The sequence below is a fragment of the Pararge aegeria genome, chromosome 4 (assembly GCF_905163445.1).
Source record: "Pararge aegeria chromosome 4, ilParAegt1.1, whole genome shotgun sequence".
In the NCBI taxonomy this organism is placed as follows: Eukaryota; Metazoa; Arthropoda; class Insecta; order Lepidoptera; family Nymphalidae; genus Pararge; species Pararge aegeria.
In genome coordinates, this window is record NC_053183.1 from 13,452,710 (window position 1) to 13,473,333 (window position 20,624).

General features: G+C 34.8%; 3 protein-coding genes across 7 annotated transcripts in view; 2 read left to right on the plus strand and 1 right to left on the minus strand.

Annotated features, from left to right (window-relative positions):
- The window catches only part of LOC120623287 (coiled-coil domain-containing protein 39), a 29,923-nt gene extending 21,868 nt beyond the window's left edge, over positions 1–8,055 (minus strand). Inside the window, exons 1-8 of one of the 2 annotated variants that reach the window (XM_039889231.1) lie at positions 7,773–8,055; positions 6,730–6,838; positions 5,612–5,759; positions 3,899–4,056; positions 3,427–3,546; positions 2,763–2,864; positions 1,656–1,847; positions 381–506 (exon numbers count right to left, since the gene is read on the minus strand). In XM_039889231.1, the coding sequence (XP_039745165.1) occupies positions 381–506; positions 1,656–1,847; positions 2,763–2,864; positions 3,427–3,546; positions 3,899–4,056; positions 5,612–5,759; positions 6,730–6,838; positions 7,773–7,903 (1,086 nt within the window). In that variant the 5' untranslated portion in view covers positions 7,904–8,055. The other variant, XM_039889232.1, reaches the window with a different exon arrangement.
- Positions 8,056–9,122: 1,067 nt separating this feature from the next.
- On the plus strand, positions 9,123–12,702 carry LOC120637799 (zinc finger protein 271). Of its 3 annotated transcripts, XM_039909816.1 has the most exons (5): positions 9,123–10,033; positions 10,527–10,724; positions 11,601–11,704; positions 12,144–12,285; positions 12,403–12,702. In XM_039909816.1, exons 1-5 carry the CDS (start codon positions 9,169–9,171, stop codon positions 12,663–12,665), a joined length of 1,572 nt encoding a protein of 523 aa, XP_039765750.1. In that variant the 5' UTR covers positions 9,123–9,168; the 3' UTR covers positions 12,666–12,702. The 3 variants fall into 3 exon arrangements, with proteins under 3 accessions (XP_039765750.1, XP_039765749.1, XP_039765751.1); XM_039909815.1 differs by having other exon boundaries at positions 12,144–12,702; XM_039909817.1 differs by having other exon boundaries at positions 9,123–9,589; positions 12,144–12,702.
- A 2,185-nt stretch (positions 12,703–14,887) lies between these two features.
- Positions 14,888–20,624, plus strand: part of LOC120637929 (E3 ubiquitin-protein ligase TRIP12) — a 64,552-nt gene continuing 58,815 nt past the window's right edge. For both annotated transcript variants that reach the window (XM_039909999.1, XM_039910000.1), the window contains exon 1: positions 14,888–15,282. The gene's annotated coding sequence lies outside the window, so the exon portion shown is untranslated. The remainder of the gene's footprint in view (positions 15,283–20,624) is intronic.

Consider the following 20,624-nt stretch of genomic DNA (forward strand, 5'->3'; position numbering starts at 1 on the left):
TAATTAGGGCGTGAAGACAGTGGCGTGCACAGGGTCTTCGACAGACTAGAGCAGGTATATGACATAAAATGGAAAAAATCCCCTCCAATACGAGTTAACTAAAATAATTTGTGTGCTTTTGTGCATGTATGAAGAAAGGACACTTTTGCATTTATAATACAAAGTAAGGATTAAAACGTTATTCATCATGACCATCATATCAACCCATTACCGGCCTACTACACGGCACGGGTCTCCGGTAACAATGGAAGGGGTTAAGGTCGTAGTCCACCACGCTGGACCAGTGCTGATTGGTGGCAGTAACCGTTAACGAAAACGTTATTACCGCTAGGGAAAAGAAAAATGGGTGGATCCTCGAATCATCCAGTAATAGTTCTAACCTTGGCAATAATGGTTTGGAGTTGCATATCCTTGCGGTGCTGATTGTCCATAAGCTGTCTGTTCTCCATGTGAAGCTTCTCTAAAGCGATCCGCATGTTGCTGAGTTCACGCTGCAGACTTTGAGCCTGCAAGCAATGTTCACACTGGTTGAGCAAAAATCCTCTATGTCTTACCAAGTTCATGGCAGATCAATCTGTTTATAAGCATCTATAATCTTTATTAATATATTAAGGTCAAGAGTTGATTTGTTTTTATTCATTTATTTATACACCACAAAAAGAAAAATAATGGACAGTACAAGAGAAAACTTAAATAGTAGGATACAAAAGGCGGTCTTATCGCTTAGTAGCGGTCTCTCCCAGGCAACCTTAGGATTAGGAAAACCAAGAGAAACCGTTTGGTGCGGGGTTACTATTACATACATACTAACGAATCATTACACACTGATACTTATCCGAAAGTTTGAAATTTTATGTAACGGCACTATTCTCTGGAGCTTAAAATCTTTTTTTTGCATTTGCTAAGTCAATTTGATCACCAATCTTTATGCCAAATATCAAGATTTTTGCAGAGATTGTTTGCTAAGTTAGGGCGCGTAAAGAAACTCTTTCACATTTATAATATTTGTTGGGATAAATAATGTAAATAATCTATGATTATATATTACATTAATAATAAACAAATGAATTATATGGCCCTTCTATGAATTATAATTTGCCAAAAATAATTATAATTACATAATAAATATATTTTTTTTATTACTAATTAACATTAATATTCACAAAAATGTAACAAAATAACGGCGCTGTTACCCCTTTGAATTGCTTGACTTAGCAGTTGGGCTAAATAAGCGCCGGCTCTTGGGTCACCAGACATCAAGTCCTATTTTTGGGACACGATGTTAGTAAAAATGTTCGTGTCTGATAAAATAGTAAACCCACGTGCCTAAATAGTAGGAAACGAGGTCCTACGTCAGGTACCTAAGTATTCCTGTAATAACGAAAGAAAATCGTTCCGGCTGTACAAAGTATTTCTGTCTGTCTGGTGGGACGCTTTGGCCGTGGCTCACTACCACCCTACCGACAAAGACGTGCCGCTAAGCGATTTAGTGTTCCAATGCAATGTCGCGTAGGAACCAATTAGGGGTGTGACTACCAGACTCCCTAACAGGTTAGCCCGCTACCATTTTAGACTGCATCATCACTCACCACCAAGTGTGAGGCTAACTTGTAGTGGAATAAAAGAAAAAGTATAATGGTGGAACAGTGATATACCTCACTGTCCAAGGCCACATTCTGTTCAACGGTCTTCTGGTATGCAATACGGATCTGGCTGAGTTGGTTAGTGATCATCAAGTTCTCTCTTTGAGCATCGATATTATTGCCGTGCTGCTGGTCGCAAAAGTTCTGCTGCTCTCGACATTTCTCCACGAGGTTATTTGCCTCCGCATCCAATGCTGCGTAATCCTAAAAGAGACAAACTCCTATTTAAAGGACATTGTCTAGGAGTATCTGTCTTTTATTTATATCATTGTGTTTGCAAAAAAGAAAAATATCTATTATAACTTATATCTATGATCCATGTAATTATGCGTTGTAGTAAAGTAAGCATTTGCTAAACAAACCGCAAATGAAGACACATTTTGAAGTTAAAACAACCCGTCAATTAAAATGAACCTTCTCATCATAAACAGGCATGGTCTAGAATTGTATGCGAACATACCCCAGATTGCACAGGATACTTTGGGGCTGGATAGCGATGTTTGTATTGTACTATAATTGCACAGAGATGAAATCGATGCTGCCTAATAGAACGAATTTTCTATTTTCAAAGAATAAAAAAGTTGCATATTGCTAAGAAGCAGTGCAGCATGCAAGGTGATGTGCCAAATATCACCAAAATCTGTTCTACGTTTTTGAGTTGAGCCGAACATAGGTAACAAACAAACAGACAAACTATTTGTAATGTAACTATGGTTTAGTGGATATTTTGTCGAACTATGAACTTCGATTCCCACAACTGGAAAATGTTTGTGTGATGAACATGATTGTTTTTCAGTGTTCTATGATTGTTTCGCAGGGCATGGAAGGAACACGTCCTGCACTGTGTGGCCCTGTATCCGATTCTGACGGCCGATTGGCGCAGCGATCCTGCTTTCTGAGTCCAAGGCCATGGGTTCTATTCCCACAACTGGAAAATATTCGTGTATTGAGCATGCATGTTTTTCAGTGTCTAGGTGATTATATGTATATTCTAAGTATTTATGTATATTATCCATAACAATATTCAACAGTTGTCTTAGTGCCCACAGGCTACGCTTACTTTGGGGCTAGATAGCGATGTTTGTATTGTACTATATTTATTTATATATAAAACTTTACCTCTCTTATGTGACGAATTTCGATATCCCTTTGCCGCAGATTGTCTATGGCGCTTGCCCACATTGCCATCATTTGCTTTCTCTGTTCCATACCCTCCATGACCTATGAACATATACATTTGTAGAAGTTAAACTCTATGAATGAAACACTCCTAAAAAGGAGATACCTCCTTTTTAGGAGTGTTTCACATGCCTCTTTTGACGCGATTTTTTATACCTACTTAAAAATCTACTTGATTCTTTAAAAATAACTAAGTACTTCTTATACCGTTAGTTATATTAAATAGGAAGGTACCTAGCAATTTATAAATTTTAATTCGCGCGGACTTAAAAAAACGTTGTACAAAATATTTCTTTTTTACTTTTAAGTAATACCTTCTTAAGCATTTTTATAAACCAAGTTGGTTTTTTGTTGTTAAATATTTTTTTTCTTTTTTGTCTATAATGTATAAACAATCTTTTTGTTGCTTTTTGGTAAAAAATATTTTAAATACTTCATAAAAAACACATAAAAGAAAATATATTTTTATATTGTTCGATTTTATTTATTTTATAACACTTGCTTTCTTTATATTTTTAAAACATACTTAACACTAAAAAGTAATGAAAAGATTCTGTACATTATAAGACAAGGTAGTAAAAATTGAGTGTAAATAAGGTTTCACCTGAACTGAAATTCGTTCACACGCCCTCTCCTCGGCACTGAGGTTCGACACCAATTGGTTAAGACGTTCTTGCATGTGGTCATGCTCTAACTTCAATTTCTGCCTCTTTGTCTCGAGAGCCTGAAAAAAAAAATGATCGTCTGTAAAGTCGGATTAAATCAGTCAGTTGAAGAGAGATAATTCGTCACAAGCCGACCGCTTAGTCCGATCGTGCCTCTCTATCGTATTTTCCACTTTCTCGCATGCACTCTTGGCTCATGCGGAACTTGACAATGAGTCATGCTTTTTCGTGCTTGCAGCCGTCGTTCATCGATTTATAAGAGGTTATCTCGACTAAAAAAATGTTATAATTTCAGCTTACTTATAAACCAGGTTCAGCCCTTGATCCTACCGATCCGCATCGACAGCCCCCTCTTCTCTACTGATATACACCTTAATATAAACTTTGGCGACGCGCGCAATGATAACATACCTTAGCTTTAGACAGGTCTTGTTTAGTGAATTGCTCGATAGCTATGATATCCCCGGCACTCCTTTCGAGGGCCGCCCTCCATTCCTGCAAGGCACCACGCTCACCACAGACTTCGCTTTTCAACGAATCAGCCTTCTTTAATAAACGGGCAATGGTATCTGCAATAAATATTAAATAAATAAATATATATTATGACCATAAACACACACTATACAAAGTAAGCGTAGCTTGTGTTTTGGGTACTAAGATGAACTGATGAATATGGTCATAAAAATATATAAAAATATCTATAATATAGAGATAAACAGACACAAACATTCTCCGGTTATGGGAATCGAACCTACAACATTGGACTCAGAAAGCAGGGTCACTACCCACTGTGCCACTCGGCCGTCAAAAAATTGGTTGTCTGTAAAGTCTGTTTAAGGACGATAATATGCGTACAAGCCGAACGCTTCAGCCGATCGTGCCTCTCTAACGTTCGCACACTCGGCTTAGGCGGAACGTGACGATGAGTCATGCTTTCTCGTGCGTACAGGTGGCGTTCATCGACTTTTAAGACGCTGTCACGTGAAATAACAATGTTATAATTTGAGCTTACTTATAAATCAGGTTCAGTGCTTGACCCTACCGATTCGCATCGCCGCCCCCTCTACTACAGCTGTTGCTCAAGACTTCATCCAAATTTCTTTCGGTATTTTAACTAATCCAGTGGAAACCCTTTGTCTTTGACTAATAAGCTACAGAAACTGAATCTCTGTGTAAAATTCAAGATCGGTTTAGCTCTTAAGCCGCGTATGTTACAGGCTAGCAGTGGCGTGCACAGGTTCTTCGACCAGGGCATATGCATATGCATAAGGAAGGTATATATAAAAATTCAATGGAAAAATGGAAAATTTCCCTTCCCATATGAGTTATATAAAATCATTTGGGTAGGCAGTGCTTTTGTGCATGTATGAAGTGCACGCCAGTGCGTGGCATTGTTGCAATGCTGTGTTCCAGTCTGAACGTCATAGTTGCTAGTGTAATTACAGGCACATGAGCCTTAGCATCTACGCCTCAATTTGACGGATACAGGGCCACACAGAGCACGGCCACCAGCCCTGCGAACTGTCGCTGTTTATAGGCGATGGTTTTCCACCAACCATCAGATGAGCCATCTCCTTGGTCCGTTAAGTATTACAATAAAAAAGGTTATTGATGTGAAACATCTATAGGCGGAGCGTAAACCTGATTTTTGGCGTGGCGACACAAGCCGTGGCGACGCATCGCCACGCTATATGATAGAATTTTTGTATTTCGTATGTAACAATAAAAATGAATATTAATTTTGTAATAAAACAGTCATTATTAACCGACTTACAAAAAGGAGTGGTTATCCATTTGGTTGTATTTTTTATTTGTGGAATAATTAATGCTTTATCTTTTCATTATGCAATATCTGCAATGACTTACAGAAAATTACTTACACAATTTCCATGTTTCACATATGCCAGGCGTCTCGTGACGGCTCACACGTTTTTTTTTAAACGCACGATGGAAGATGGACGTAAGCTATATCTATGCAAACCTTTCGTATTTCAGTGCATCTCCCTAAACTATTGACAAGTATTGACCTTGAGACAAATTAAATACCTACAGCTCTGACTGATTAATATCTATTTACTCGCTTAAAAGGTTTTATCTAATAGGACAGTTATGTTCTTGCCATACGTTGAAGATTATCGATCCTAGAGACGTTTACGTTATTCTGCTTGCAAGATTCCACTACATCTCTATCCAGTCTATTCGCTTCATTGAGGGACAGCTGGCGGAGCTTCACCTCTTGCTCCATTTGCTGCTTATGGGCAAATAGTAAACGCTGCAATGAGAAAAATAACATTCAACGACAAGGCTGCTCGGTCGAAGTCCGCTTAGCACTTATCTCAAAACCAATCACTGCCGAGTTTTTTGCCGGCTCTTTCAGTCGAATTTGCCTTTCGATCTGGTGGTAGAGTCACATGACAAATAAACTGATTTGACGTTTCAAAAGTGCTTATAAACTAGGCCTACATAAAATAAATGTTTTTTTTTTTCCTTTAGAAAAATAAAACATGAGAAAATTAAAATGGTTTTTAAATGGTACAACAATACACACAGTCATGGCGAATACAGTCATGATGAGTGAACATTTGTTTACGTTTTCTACACATATAGGTACGTTTGACGATTTGACACCATAACTCTGTCAATTGTTAACCAATTCAAATAATTACTTAATAGGTGATATCGGTTAAGTTTTTCCCAAATTTTTTGTATGATGAATATGATTGGAAATTGTGGACATAACTCCTCTTTTATTTTAGAAATTTCCTTGGTTAACCTCTAGCATAAGCATCAACGAAATATGCGATTTCAATTCTTCCTTTAACGATTACTATTCTTAGTTAGAGCTAAGACTGATGAATACTAACATATCTTTCAAACTTTCCAAAACTTGGGGTTTTTTATTGCTTATCCAGCGCTATCAACTAACATGTACGTCTGATTTTAAGCCACACATTAGTAATACAGACATTTGTTATAGGGATTTCAAAATAGTGGGTGATTAAAGCTCCAAGAGCAAGAACAGATATATAATTCGCACATATTTCAAAAATACTATATTATGCACTTCCAGTATGATTGAAAAAACTTTGTTTGGTATCTGATTTATTGAGGGAGGTGTAGAATATATACCAGTTCCTGCATCCCGTAATTTTCGCGGGAAAGTCACAGGACACATCTAGTATATTGATAAATTAATAATAAATATATGACATACCTCTTTTAAATTGTTGTTGCATACTTACAGTATTTTCTTGATATTCACTCTGGACATGGTCTTTGTATTTGTTAAGATCATCTCTTTTTTGATTTTGCAAAATCAAAGCTTCCTTAAGACGTTGAACTTCATTTTGCCTAAAATATAAGATACAAAACAGAATATTAAATAAATATAAAATACTCTTAGCCAGAACATATACCCTCTTGAAAACCTGGACAAAATGTTATGCAAAATTACAATAAAAATAAAATAAATTGTAAAATCAAGTTAAACAAAGAAATTGAAAAAGAAAATCAAGATATGAATTCAGTTCAATTCTAGGCATGTTAAACTAAGCATTTAGCTAATATTGCGCTCTAAAGTCACTTTTACTACCTAAAAAATATTATTTAATTTGCTATAAATAAATATAAGCATTTTCCAAAGTTAGTAATATACCCATTTGTATATAAATAAGTTTTGTTTATGTGTAGATTTACTGTACATTATAAAAAAACATCTCAGGATTTCTTGTTTTGTTAATTAGGTGCCTATACAGACTATAAGGCCATTTTGAACAGCTCCTAATCCACTTAAATTAACTGCTGCTATTTCTGGCGGCAACTCATATTTGCTGGGTTACTTAAACTACATTGTCACAATTGATTGTGACTGGTTAATAGGACAAGAGTAAAGAAGATACCACTGATCTGGACAGATTAACAATAAACTGACAATGTTCAGAAGCATAATAATTAGGCTAACTACTGGCTGTCCAGTAAGGCAAGACACTAAGTGCAAGGTCACTTGTGCATCTACAAATGTATTTAAAAATGTCCTGACTTGAAAGAGACTATAACAATAACCTTATTAAGCTATGATCATCATCATTATAAACCTAGTCCACTACCCCCTGAACTGAACCCCACACACACACCTCGGGTGTGTGTTGGGGATCAAACTTGGTACCTCCGAAAGGAACCGAAGCTCCTAAGCTAGAGATATACTTTTACTAAATCAATTCTCAATTATGTATGTAGGTAACATTTATTAATGCAATTAATCATAAAATGCTTGTTATCTAGATACCTGCTAATTAAGAGTGTTTCCATATTCTGATTATTAGGATTAGCCAGAGGAATCCGAGTGCCCTGGTTCCATCCTAATTCTTCTAAAAGTTGGGCCATATATCTTGGCACCACAGCACTTTGCTCACTCATTTTAATATATTTATCAATAAATCCAATAAAATACAATGAAGTTTAAACTTTATAAATAATAATGGTAACTAGGAGATATTAGATCGAAATTCAAAAACCCCATTCCGCTGCATAACAAATATTCAAAACTCGGATTCAAAACAAACAAACAAAGACATTATTGTCGATTTGACAGTTGTTACAGCTGACTGAGATAAAAAAAAACTATACTCTATAATCGATGGGTATAATCTATCAACCTAACTTTCGTAAAATCGGTTTCTATTTGTGTATAATTAAGAACCGAAGTGAATCGAAATAAAATGATCGAATGGAGTAAAATTATTGAAATTAACTGCAAAAATGTTATGAGTTATTAGGATATCAATAAAATTCATGAATTTAGAGGCGTGCTCGTATTTAACTTATTTCGAAAACTTCATTACCATGAGATATGAAACTATGGGCATATGAGTGGAGGTACTGGGTTCGATCCTTGGCAGGGACAATATGTATTTATTCATAAATTAGATTTAAAATAAATTATAGATTTTATAATAATGTTTTACCCAACTCCTAACAGATAAGCAAACTTAGACTACATTCATCACATACCTACCACGAGGTGAGACTGCAGTTGAAGTGCTGGTTAGTAAACTTAAATAACGCTTAGTTATCGATTGTTATCAGGTGTTAGTTATAATAACTGAAACTAAAGGCTTAAACGTGCCCTTCGAGTCATTGCTCAACAGTATAGGTATATCTAACTATAACTGGATGGATGACCGTACTTTGGAAGTCCCTTCATCACTCGAAAAGAGAGACTAGTTATAAAACTCAAACCTTCAATTATGACCTCAATACTAAAATAAACACATATTTCTTATAGGTACTTATTTATTAGGTCTCTTTATGATTTGTGTATGTTATTCTTTTAAATATAAAACATTAATGTCTAAATTCATATTGTAATATACTTAAATATTGTTCGATTAGTGATTTACTCCGAAAATTAACGAAACAATTGTTTAATTAATATAATTGAGGCAATTTTTAATTAAATATACAGGAAAGTAATGAGTTGGTGTTAATGATATTTTACCGAGATCATGCTTTATTGGTCGTCTTTCGTCGAAGTCGTTTATGATGTAAAATTTCTTGAAATGGCGCCAAAAGAATAAGCGCGCAATCCTCCAAAAATAACTCGCGAGCAGGTTAGTTTCACGCTAACTCCGTAGCATATTGCTATTACCGGTCTTAATATTTTTTGTGTAATTCTTGTTATTATGAGTGCTAACGCTGCTTGCTTGCCGTGCCCTATTTGTTTACATACTGGTGTTTTTAATACTGCGCAGTCGCTTAAAGACCGATTAATTTTTGTATCTACAAATAATATTTTGTGTCCAATTTGTCAAGAAGAAGTTTCGGGCTTGGATAAACTGACTATACATTTATTCAGCCATATAAATATAGCACCAACGCAACATCCTCCTCAACGAAATGAAAACATTGATATCAGAAGTGTGTCTAAGCAACCGACGAAACCAACAGCAGAGACTCAGAAAAAGACCAAAGTTACAACATCCAAAAATAAACCATTATCACCAACACCGATTACACAAATGAAGTTTGTGAAAATTTATCCCAAATTGCCCGTTATAGCTTTAAACACAATGCCGATTATAGACATAACACCGAATGCAGAAGGTAGTGTCCAAAGCAATAATTCCCTTTACATACCCGCGGTAAAAACCGAAACGTCTATACTGCCAACTACAAACAAATGTGATATTTGTGGACTGCAATTTGTCGATGCTAACATTTTGAGAATGCACAAGTGTTTGATACATAATATTGAAGATAATTCACACCATACTTTCACACGATACAATTGTCATCTTTGTTCAAAAAATTTTAAAATGCGAGGTTCTTTAATGGTACATTTGAGAGTAGCACATTACGGTTTTGCTTCAAGTCAGACCTCTGAATCAAACATAGACACTGAAAATAAAGACAAAAATGGAAATCACGTATCAGACGTTAAGTCCTCTGACCTCGAAAGACGCGACGGTAAACAATGGCAATGCGATGTGTGTCGAAAATGTTTTACGACAAAATATTTTCTGAAGAAACATAAAAGGCTTCATACAGGTTAAAATTATTGATGTTAGTTTATAGGGTAATTTAAACTAACAAAATATTATTAATAGACAGAAAAAAACGCTCAGACACACAAGAGATGAATAAGTAGTGGAATAAGTAATTGATGAACTGGGTCAATCATTATTTAAGACATTTTTTTTAAATAACAATATACATATTGTTTAGAAAACGAATTATAACATCAGTATACGGTATTCTATTTTTTTTAGTTCTTTATTATTGCAGTAAATTAAGCTGAGTGAGCATGTTTTTATGATAAATTATATTTTTCAAGCAGTTGATCTTTTGTAAAATTCTTTGGATTCAGATTACACTACAAATCTGGTTAATGCAGTCATTTGTGTATTAGATGTATTATTTAACAGCACCCACAAGAAATAAAGTATACTGTTATACATAGGCATATATTAGGTACCTTACCCGCAATGATTGTTTTTCGAAAATACAGGTTTTTTTAGTCTACGGTTTTCTTCTATTTCAGGTGAAACGCCGTACGCATGTACACAATGTAACAAAACGTTTACATTCCAGCAGTCGTATCATAAGCACTTATTATATCACAATGATGAAAAGCCCCATACATGTAGTTTTTGTGGCAGGGCTTTTAAAGAACTGTCAACACTCCATAATCACCAAAGGATACACACAGGCGAAAAACCGTTCGCATGTGAAACTTGTGGTAGGTACCTATCGTGTGTGAATCATATAGGTATCATTAAGAGTTAACTTACTTCTATGCTTTAACTATAGCTATACATAATTTATTGAACAGGATATAAAATAAAACTACAGCTCTATTAAAAAATATATTTTCCCCTACGAACTTTCATGCGGTATCGCATGCTATGGCTCTCAGCGTCGTATCAACCGCCCGTGCTTATCGTGATATTATAGCCTATAGTTAATGGCCTTCCTTAAGATTTAGGCTATAAAATGCAAATAATATTGTTCTATCTGAATGGAAGTTCTAGAGCGAACATAAGCGAATCCTAAAATAAAACTACTTTAATACTTATATTAAAGCTGAAAAGTTAGTTTTTTTATTTGTTTGTTTAAATGCTCTAATAACTGGAAATACCACCCGGATTTCGAAAATCTTTTATACATTAAGTTGCCCAATTGTTGAGGAAATTCATAATGCCCAAAGTTATATAAATTTATATAAAATATTTCTCCATGGCCGAGGGGTTAAATAAAACACCCCTATTGTATGAATAACTGAATTGAATGATTTATTGAAAGTCTCTCATTATGAAAGTTAAATCAATGCAAGTTATCTATTCGGTGTCTAGGTTGACAATTAAATGCTAACATACCCATTTTAGAATTTATAAAAATTCGACTCCCAAACGGATTTAATAATAGAAGATTATCTCTGATATTAGTTCCAGAGCTAGTAGCAGAGATAAGCCCCTTCAAACAAATAAAATAAAAAAACAAACTCTTCAGCTTTATTCGTTTAGCATAGACAGTTAAAGTAACACTGTGTGTTTTATTTCTTTACATTTGTACCTTGTAAATGTTATCTACAAAGGTTAATCAATTTTATTTTCAGGAAAATGCTTCCGGCAAAGGGTTTCCTATCTGGTTCATAGACGCATCCACACTGGCGTTATGCCTTACAAGTGTACTGCTTGTGATAAAAGTTTCAGATACAAAGTACGTATTTCAAAAATTAACATTCCTTGTTACATCTTTACTTAGATATTTAGAATTTAGTTGTTTATTTCAGTTTTGTGACCGACATTGTTTTAGGTTTAAAATCGAATTGTTCGTAAAAATGAAAATCATTTGTGCACTGAATGTCAAAATAAATAAGCAGAAACAGGTAAGGCTAGTTTCAACGCCTCTGTCAATCAAGATGTAAGCTTTGTTATCGCCAGCTTTACAACGTGATAGTGAGGCCTTCAATTACTATGTGCTGACTAGGACTTTGAACTTAACTGACGAGAACCAATGACCTGACTTGATCTAAAAATGGATCTGACCTTAAGATAATCAACCAAAATAATGCCAGGCATACGATATAATAAACTCGCATAGCTGTGGAAAATAAATCGATCCTTTTTCACTAACAAAAATTATTTTTTAATTAAAGGTATCGCAACGAACTCACAAATGTCAAGTTCAACCACCAGGGACGGTTGTTAGGCAAACAGGCGAATTCGTTGAAAAACTTAAAAAGAAAAAAGAATCAGACGATCCGACTTTAAAAAGTAATGAGATTGAATCTCAAAATGGTAAGTTTGAACACACGAAATACCCCGAAATATCTGAAGTGAACGCTGAATTAGTGAGAACGGGGGCACAGTTATCTTTAGAAGACATGGAATCTGAAAACTTTACAATACTTTCAGAAGCCTTTGGAGAAAGTAATATGCCATGCTCTAATTATTCTTCGGAATTACCGAGAAATGCCACTCAAGATGAAAAAACTGTCGACATAATATCGAACATTGATGAGTTAATTGAATCTATTCCAGCTAATGAAAAAAGCATACCATCACCATCAGATATTTTTAAAAAGCTGTGTTTATCAAATGAGGAAGAATTTTTCGGTGTAAATCAAGATAGTGACCTAAGCTACGAGATGAATAAAGACATAAACGATTATTTGTAAAATGTTTGTTATAACTATAAACTAGTATAAATCAAGAATGAATAAATAATATTGAAAGGATGCATGCTGTATAATTTAATTTCTAAAATTATTTACCAAAAAAATATAAAGTTTGAATATAACGATATAAGAACTAACAGACATGCCAAAGTAGGGATCGCGAAATGATCATTTATCCTAGCTTTTCATAGAAACTAATATTATTAAAGTATGTCTATTTGTATGTTACATATTGTCAAATAATTGTACAAAGAATACTATTTATTATATATTTATATTGCAACCTGCTGATATATCAGGAAAACTAACGGTTGCCATCTGCTAAATCACTGGAACATGGAATAGGAGAAGTTTACCCCCTTTTATGAATATACATATTGTGCGCCAGTGCTCTGAGAGTTTATAAAGCTGTTGGAGAAGATAAATTTATATCCTTTCCCCGGGGATATAATTGTCTCCTGCCCATGCTACCCGCAGGGTGGTATCTCGCGACAGCAATGCGACAGGCGTAAATCTTGCAATCACTGCTGTCAAACGTCACTTTTGTTTATTTATTTTATGGAAAAGTGACGTTTGACAGCAGTGATTACAAGATTTACGCCTGTCGCATTGCTGTCGCGAGATACGTAACCACCCTGCGGGGCTGATGTTCTAAACGTTTACCATAAAATGGGAAAAATGGGAAAGACCTCATTCTTTAAATTGAACCCATCCCACTGAACAGTGTGTTTCTGTTTGAAATGCTCACATGTGCCGTACCGTTTTGCTGAGTTCTCAACACTCAGCTCTCAACTGACATAACCTTCATACTTCTTTACGCTCATGTTGGACCTAAACACCATTTGAGAAACTATAGGTTACTTTCTTTACAGATGGTTAGTCCCTTCATTCCATTTAGCAGCTGACAGTAATTATGTTACCTCTAATGTTCTAAATGTTTACCATAAAATGGGAAACATGGTAAACGTTTTTGAGCTAGCCACGTTCCGCGGGTGTGAAGTGAGACGGACACGGGGCCTTTTTACTGTTTTGTACATATCCACCACATGCTATAATGGCTGAATGAGGCTGCTGTATGTTCTTAATCCTGTGATATAATCACAGGATTTAGAACATACAGCAGCCTCATCCATATGTATAAATGCGAAAGTATGTATTAAATTGTATTTTGACATAATTTTTATTTTCAAAATCAATCTTATAAAATATGAATATATAAAAAAAGTGGCTGGGAAAAAAATCAAAACGCAAATTAAACAAACACTTCGGTCGAAAAATTTAATATTTATCTTTACTTATGTAATGTAATGATATGGTAACGGGATGATGGATCTATATTAAATTATTATTTCAAAACTTCAATAAGAGGTATCTTTGATATCGAGAAAGAACCCAAATCAGATTTTTATTTTACTCTTGTTTGTCTGTCTGGTCTGTCTGTTCGATTTAAATGTAACTTGGTATTCTTGAAATCTATTTGCATAAAGTGTTCGTATTAAGTTCATTATCAAACAACCCATTACCGGTCCATTATAATGCATGACTCAGAATGAGAAGGATTTTGGCCGTTGGTCACCACGCTGCGCGCTGGTTTATACGCCTTTGAGAACATCCCGGAGAATGGAGAACTCCCAGATTTCAAAAGGATATTTTCCTGAACCCTAAAACTAGTGATATTTTCATTGCTTTATTTGAAACCCACCTAACTCCGGAAAGGAATTATTATATGATTTTGTTTAATTATACTTAAGCAGTTGAAATGCTTAGCAGTAAAGATAATATAAATACAACAAGCGGTAAACTGTGCTAAAGTCTTTGAGTATATATGGTATACAAAACATTGCGATGATTGTATTTGCCTAATTTCACGTTGTTGTAATGGGTCCGAAGGAAGGTGGCGACACTCGTAACACAAGTTACCTTAGTGTTTAAGCTCTCCTTTGTGCACAAATCCATATAGTATCACTGTGTGCATTAGGAGATTCCTGCTGCATACATTTTTATATAAAAAATAAATAAATTATTATAAAAAAAAAACAAACCGATCCCCTTGGACATTTTCCGTAAGTGTCGGTTTTTATTTCTCAAGGTTGGCATTATATAATTTTTAGATGTGTTTGTATACTCATTGGATCTGTGTATATTATACAAATTATAAATGCAGTAGCCTATGTACATATAAAAAACATACATAGAGTCAGGACTCTATACTCTGGCCCTCTGTGGAGTACGTTTCATCTGTGTGTAGTTTTGTTGATGTGATTGTGAAATGTGAATTGTGAAAAAACACGCGTTGGACCAGCCAGCTGTTTTTGTTCTCGAGCGTTTGAAAATTGGTAAAATTCATTATGGATCAAAATTGAAGAGTGTCAATTATCCTCACGCGGTGTCATTTCATGAACTGAAAGTGATTTTATTAAGTTTTACGAAATTTAGACGGTGTTGATAAAATAATCGATTTGAGGTTTTGTCAAACAATAACTACCTACGTTTTTAGTTATTTATTACGTCGCATTTTAACCTTCTTGTGATGTGCGTTAACTGAGCCACGGACTTGTGTGATATGCTTTGTGTTAATTGCTGAAGAATTTAATTCCATCGCGTCGGACATTGCTGGGTAAGTTCTAAATCTCAAACAAAGAAATATTTTGCTGTTGAATATTGATGTTTACGAAGGCCATAACACATTAGTGTAGCGGGCCTTGAAACTAATTTATTCTTTTATATTCTACTTACCTTCTGGTTTAGATTAGATATTTTCTTTATATAGATACTTATTTTAAGTTTTTAATGCAAAAGTTATGTGTTTAGTGTGCGTAGTTGTTGGACTCACGATAAAATTATAAGTAGGTACTACTAAATAGCCTGAAAAAGAAACACAGTCGCAACACAGTTTTAAACTTGATTACACTTCTATCTTGCACGAAAACATTATTTATCTTGGTGACCAATGACAAGTTAAATTCTATGCAGACAAAGTAACACTACTAATTTAAATTTACTAAAATTCACAATAACAAGACATTGGTTGACCCCATTATTTAAATTAAACCCACGAACTGAACTGTGTGTCTTAAATGCTCATATATACAGTAGAGTTTTGCTGAGTTCTCAACTAATGGTAGAATAAGAGACATAATCTTGATCTCTCTTTGTGCTCATGTTGGACCTAAACACCTGTTGAGAAAACTACAGGTCAGTTTCTTAATAGGGTACTTTAAGAATTAAATTAAAGGCAGGTTTCTTTCATACTGAACTAGCTGTTGCCCAATTTCTTTGTCTGTGATTATTACAGTTTTTTTTGAAATCCTGTGGCAACTGTTCTTTTAATAAACTGTATGCCATAACAAATTGATTGGATGTTTAGTTAGTGTGTGAGTGAGGTAAAGACAAATAAACAAACAGACAAACTTTCCCATTTATAGTTACAGTAATGATTGTTGTGGTAATACATTACAGGACAGCAATAATTATTTAACTTCATTACAACATGTTAACATGAGTTCAGTTATTTTTCCTAAAAGAAAACCTGTAATTTAATTATATTACATTTAAATTAATTATTAACATAACAAAGTTAAAATAGCTACAAATGACCTTATCAAACAGGCAAAAAAATGGCAAATAAAGCTAAACAAGTCAAATAAATAAATAAATATACTAAATAAAATATCTAATATAAATATCCACTGATATTGGATATTTTAGTTAAAAAGAGTAGAGTACCATCAATCTCTTATATCAATAAACAAAAGATACCTCATGCCAATATGGCAAAATATCTTGGAATGACACTTGACACAAAGCCACACTGGAAAGCCCATGTTAAGAACAAGAGAGAAGGGCTAGAAATAAGATGCTCTTATACAAACAAGAATGAATGCCAGTATGGACCTATGGTATACAGCTATGGGGTTGTACCAAACATACTAATATATTAATAATCCAGAGATTTCAAAATAAAGTACTTGGAGGAATTGTTAATGCTCCCTGGTATGTAAAAAATGAAGACATTCACCGAGGTCTGTGAATGGGCTTCGTAGACAATGTCATTAAAAATTGAAGCCCATGGGCTTCATCATCTTTTAAAGATTGTGGCCATCTAGCTCCTTGACAGTACGGACATAGTGAGAAGACTCAAAAGGACTAAACCTTTTGAGCTAGTGTAGTGTAGTGAAAGTGTAGTGCTAATGCAATTTGAAGATTACAAGAACAAAGTGTCTCAAATATTAAGAACACCTATGATAAGTCGTTTGGCCTAGTTCTTAGATATAAACTAATGTATTAGTTTAGGTTAAAAAAATGGTACTATTAGTCTTAAGGCTAGATTGTAATATCAATAAAGTCTCATGCTTGCATGAAACTATGGAAGAAAGAAAACTGTTTATAATTTAATGTCAATTTTTTCTTAGTCCACTACAAGTTCTCCCTTAACTGTAATCTCACCTGGTGGTAAGTCATAATGCAGTCAGGCAGGCAGGCAGGTACAGGCTAACCTGTTAGGAGGCATTAATGTAAAACGCATACACCTAATTGCTTTTTTAGCAACATTGGCACATATTTATCATACCATCAAGGATTATGCATCATGATCAACCCAGAGAAGTTAGATAACTTACGAGAGTTAACTTGCAAAAGAACAAAAAAAAGGGTTGCTTTTTGTCCAGGGATGATAAATATATAAAGTAAGTAGTTGCTTTAATGCAGGAATTTTTTCCTATCCATCTTCAAGTATATGGTATATTATGGGCCTTGTATAAAGAAATATTTCAAACTCTGAGAGCATTTCCTATCGTGTTCCAGCCAATGTCACTACACCAATACCCTTATACTGAAAAAAAATCTTTCACCTTGCCAAACAATAAGTTTTAAATGAAATCTAATCATAATTACCTATTGATTTATATCTTGGTATAAGTAGGTACCTACTTCTACTTATTTTATGTCTACCCTATTTTTGAACTGAATTAAAAAAAAGTATTTAATCAATTGATGTATTAGTTTTTTCGTTCTTTTTCGCCGTATCTTTATATTTTACGCCGTACCTATAATATCAGAAACAATTTAAAATGCTTATGATGATCATTCTCAGAGACAAAGGATGCATAAATGCAGAAAATCGTTTTTTTATCGTTATAGTAATTATCCTGATACATTTGCTGTTATTACACAGTAAAAGCTATATACCTAGTTATTATCTATTTACATTATTGTATCATAATCCTTTTGTGTGATAAAGCTAAATGTTTTTGTTATGGCGCGGGTACAACGGGAGGGGAATCAGGGCGTCTGTATCGATCCGACCGCGGCTGTGCTGCCCGACACTTCGCGTTACCTTCGCAACGCATTCATTGCCGTACACTCGTGTACAATGTTTTATCGCTCATCTCTCTCTGCCGCCCTGGTATAAATAGGTGCTTACCCACTCCAATTAGCGGAAAAGCTTTGTCACACATACAATTTTGTCTGCATTCATGAAGATAGGAAACTAGACGTTAATTAATTACAATTCTGTTTTGTATAGTTAAAAAAAAACTGGAGAAAATAAAAAACATCTAAGGATGCTCCGGAGTCATAGTTAAACATGCGAAGGAGTAGGTACGTTTTGGAAGACCTGCTTGATCTGGAGTATAATGACGCCGCCTTCCTGCTTTTCGATTTTCCTGCTTCTCATATTACTTACATAATTAAGCTTAGTTTTCATTGTAGGTATATCAAGTAACGCTTGGTTTTATCACATATACGTAATTGACCTCCCTCTTTAAATTAACCTTTATGCACCCAAATTAGGTCCAGAAAAATTAGTTACTACCTAACTACATTTTGCTTTTTGTGAATGCTTTGCTACGATCATTTACTCCACCAGCATATATTCTTTGATGTGTCATTCGCTTCTATGCATGCCGTGTACAGACTACAGGAGATTGTCAGACACATTTTCACCTTCGGTTTCTTAAAACGAAAGGTTTTCTGTGTAATGGCCACTAAGTATATAGGTAAGGCTGGGTATAGGAATCTTTTCTTATAGAAGAGAGTTTGTACCCACCACCACTCTAATGTAAGCAACTTAAGGCGCAAACTAGCCACGTAGTTAGGTAAGACATTTGCTGACTTGGCGCGGCCGCGCCGTTCTGTCGATCATTATAATTCGATACATAATGTACCTATGGGAATAAGACAATATGTATTTTTGATTATACTTTTGTAGCTTGAAGAGATCGTTACGCCAAATGAATTGATTTTGCTATTTATATTTTGTCGGAACGTGTGATCTGTATAAAATTGCTCTTAAGTGAACAAACTCAGAATATTATAATTAATCTGAGGTATTTGTAGTTATTAGCAATACCGACGTATTAATACGTCGGGTATTAATGCGCTCTTCAAAGCATGGAGGCAAGATAAGCGAAATTCTGACCTTCAAAGTCCGCCATTGGTCAAAACAGCTTAACCAGGGAAATCGCTTGATTTGCGTTGGCGCATGTTCTGGGCCACACTAAAGTCAAGGTAGGTACTATATTGTTCAACATCAATCCGAAGTAGTTTCGTCACTTTTAAAACGCTTCCGTTGTAAAAATATCTGTCCTGAATTACTATACACACATGATATGTTTGAGAACAGGAAGGGAGAACGCGATTGATGAATTAGGAGTGATTGTAGAAGCGGATCAGCAGGACACAATGTAACAAATGCAGGCGTTTATCATTGTTAACTTCCAACCTTTAATAGTTACGAAAATGCCTATAAAACCTAGAACCCGAAAAGCAGATAGGGCGTTGAACACTATTGTGTGTTGATTTTTTAGAAAGAACATCGGTTGCGTTTTATTACCTATGTGTTTCTTGTCTTTAAATGCGTTGGCACGCAGACAAAAAGATTTCCAAAACATATATGATAACTGTAGTTTTGTATTTTAATTATATTAATACTTCCTACCCATTACACTTAAACACAGTCTTTTTAAGTTCGTTGTTGCCAAGGTTTTATTCACTCTAGTTAGTGTTAGACAAACTATTTTCCAGCAACCTTTTTCAGTCTATTTTGGCCCAAGAGCGAGAATATTTTATTAGCTGGTCATTTATTTAGACTTCACATTTTGACAATTCCAAGTTGTTTATTATTTCACAACATCATCGTCATACACGTCATCTTTAGACTGCTGGACAAGTTTTTTACAGGGAGTTTCAACCAAGACTACCAACACTGCGCCCACCAGGGTTATAATTCCAGCACCTAGGGACCCCAACGTTCATCGGTTCCGCAATTGATGTAACCTTACCACTTAAGCTACGCGACTAGTTAAGTTATATTTGTAACTCTAGTTCATTCACGGATTGCAGATTAAGCCAGAAGAGACACTAAGACCATAGCTCTCTCCATCTCTCCTTCATCTCAGACACTCTTGAGCCTTATTATGAGGCCCTTAGTTTACAAAAAATAATTCAATTATTGAATTGATTTTAGCCAAGTAACAATTTTTAAATAAAATTGAAGACTCAAAATTAATTTTTTTTTTCTCTCAACTGAAGCCGACGACTTCGAACAACGACTCATTTCGCACGTTCAATATTTTTTTAAATATTTATCTATCTGCTAACCTTCCTTACCCTATCCATTGGTAGATTAAAGATTCGATGTATTTCTTCGATTTCAAAATGAATAAAGTAATAATCGTTGCATACGCTATTCGAGTAAATCGCTGATTGCATGTGGTGTTTAGGTATCTCTTACGTAATTCGACACTCAACAGAAATAGACACCAGCACCTGTCCCCCACCAACATCAGAGAATAGTCTCCGCAATCCTATATAGATGTAAATATAACAACCCGGCTCGCTACAGATGTTATTTATCTTATCTCTTGCGTGAGATACGAATGATTTCGAAAATACGGTGTGAAATCACCCATATACAAGACTAGTAAATAGTATTATACCGATGAGGAAATGATGTTGATA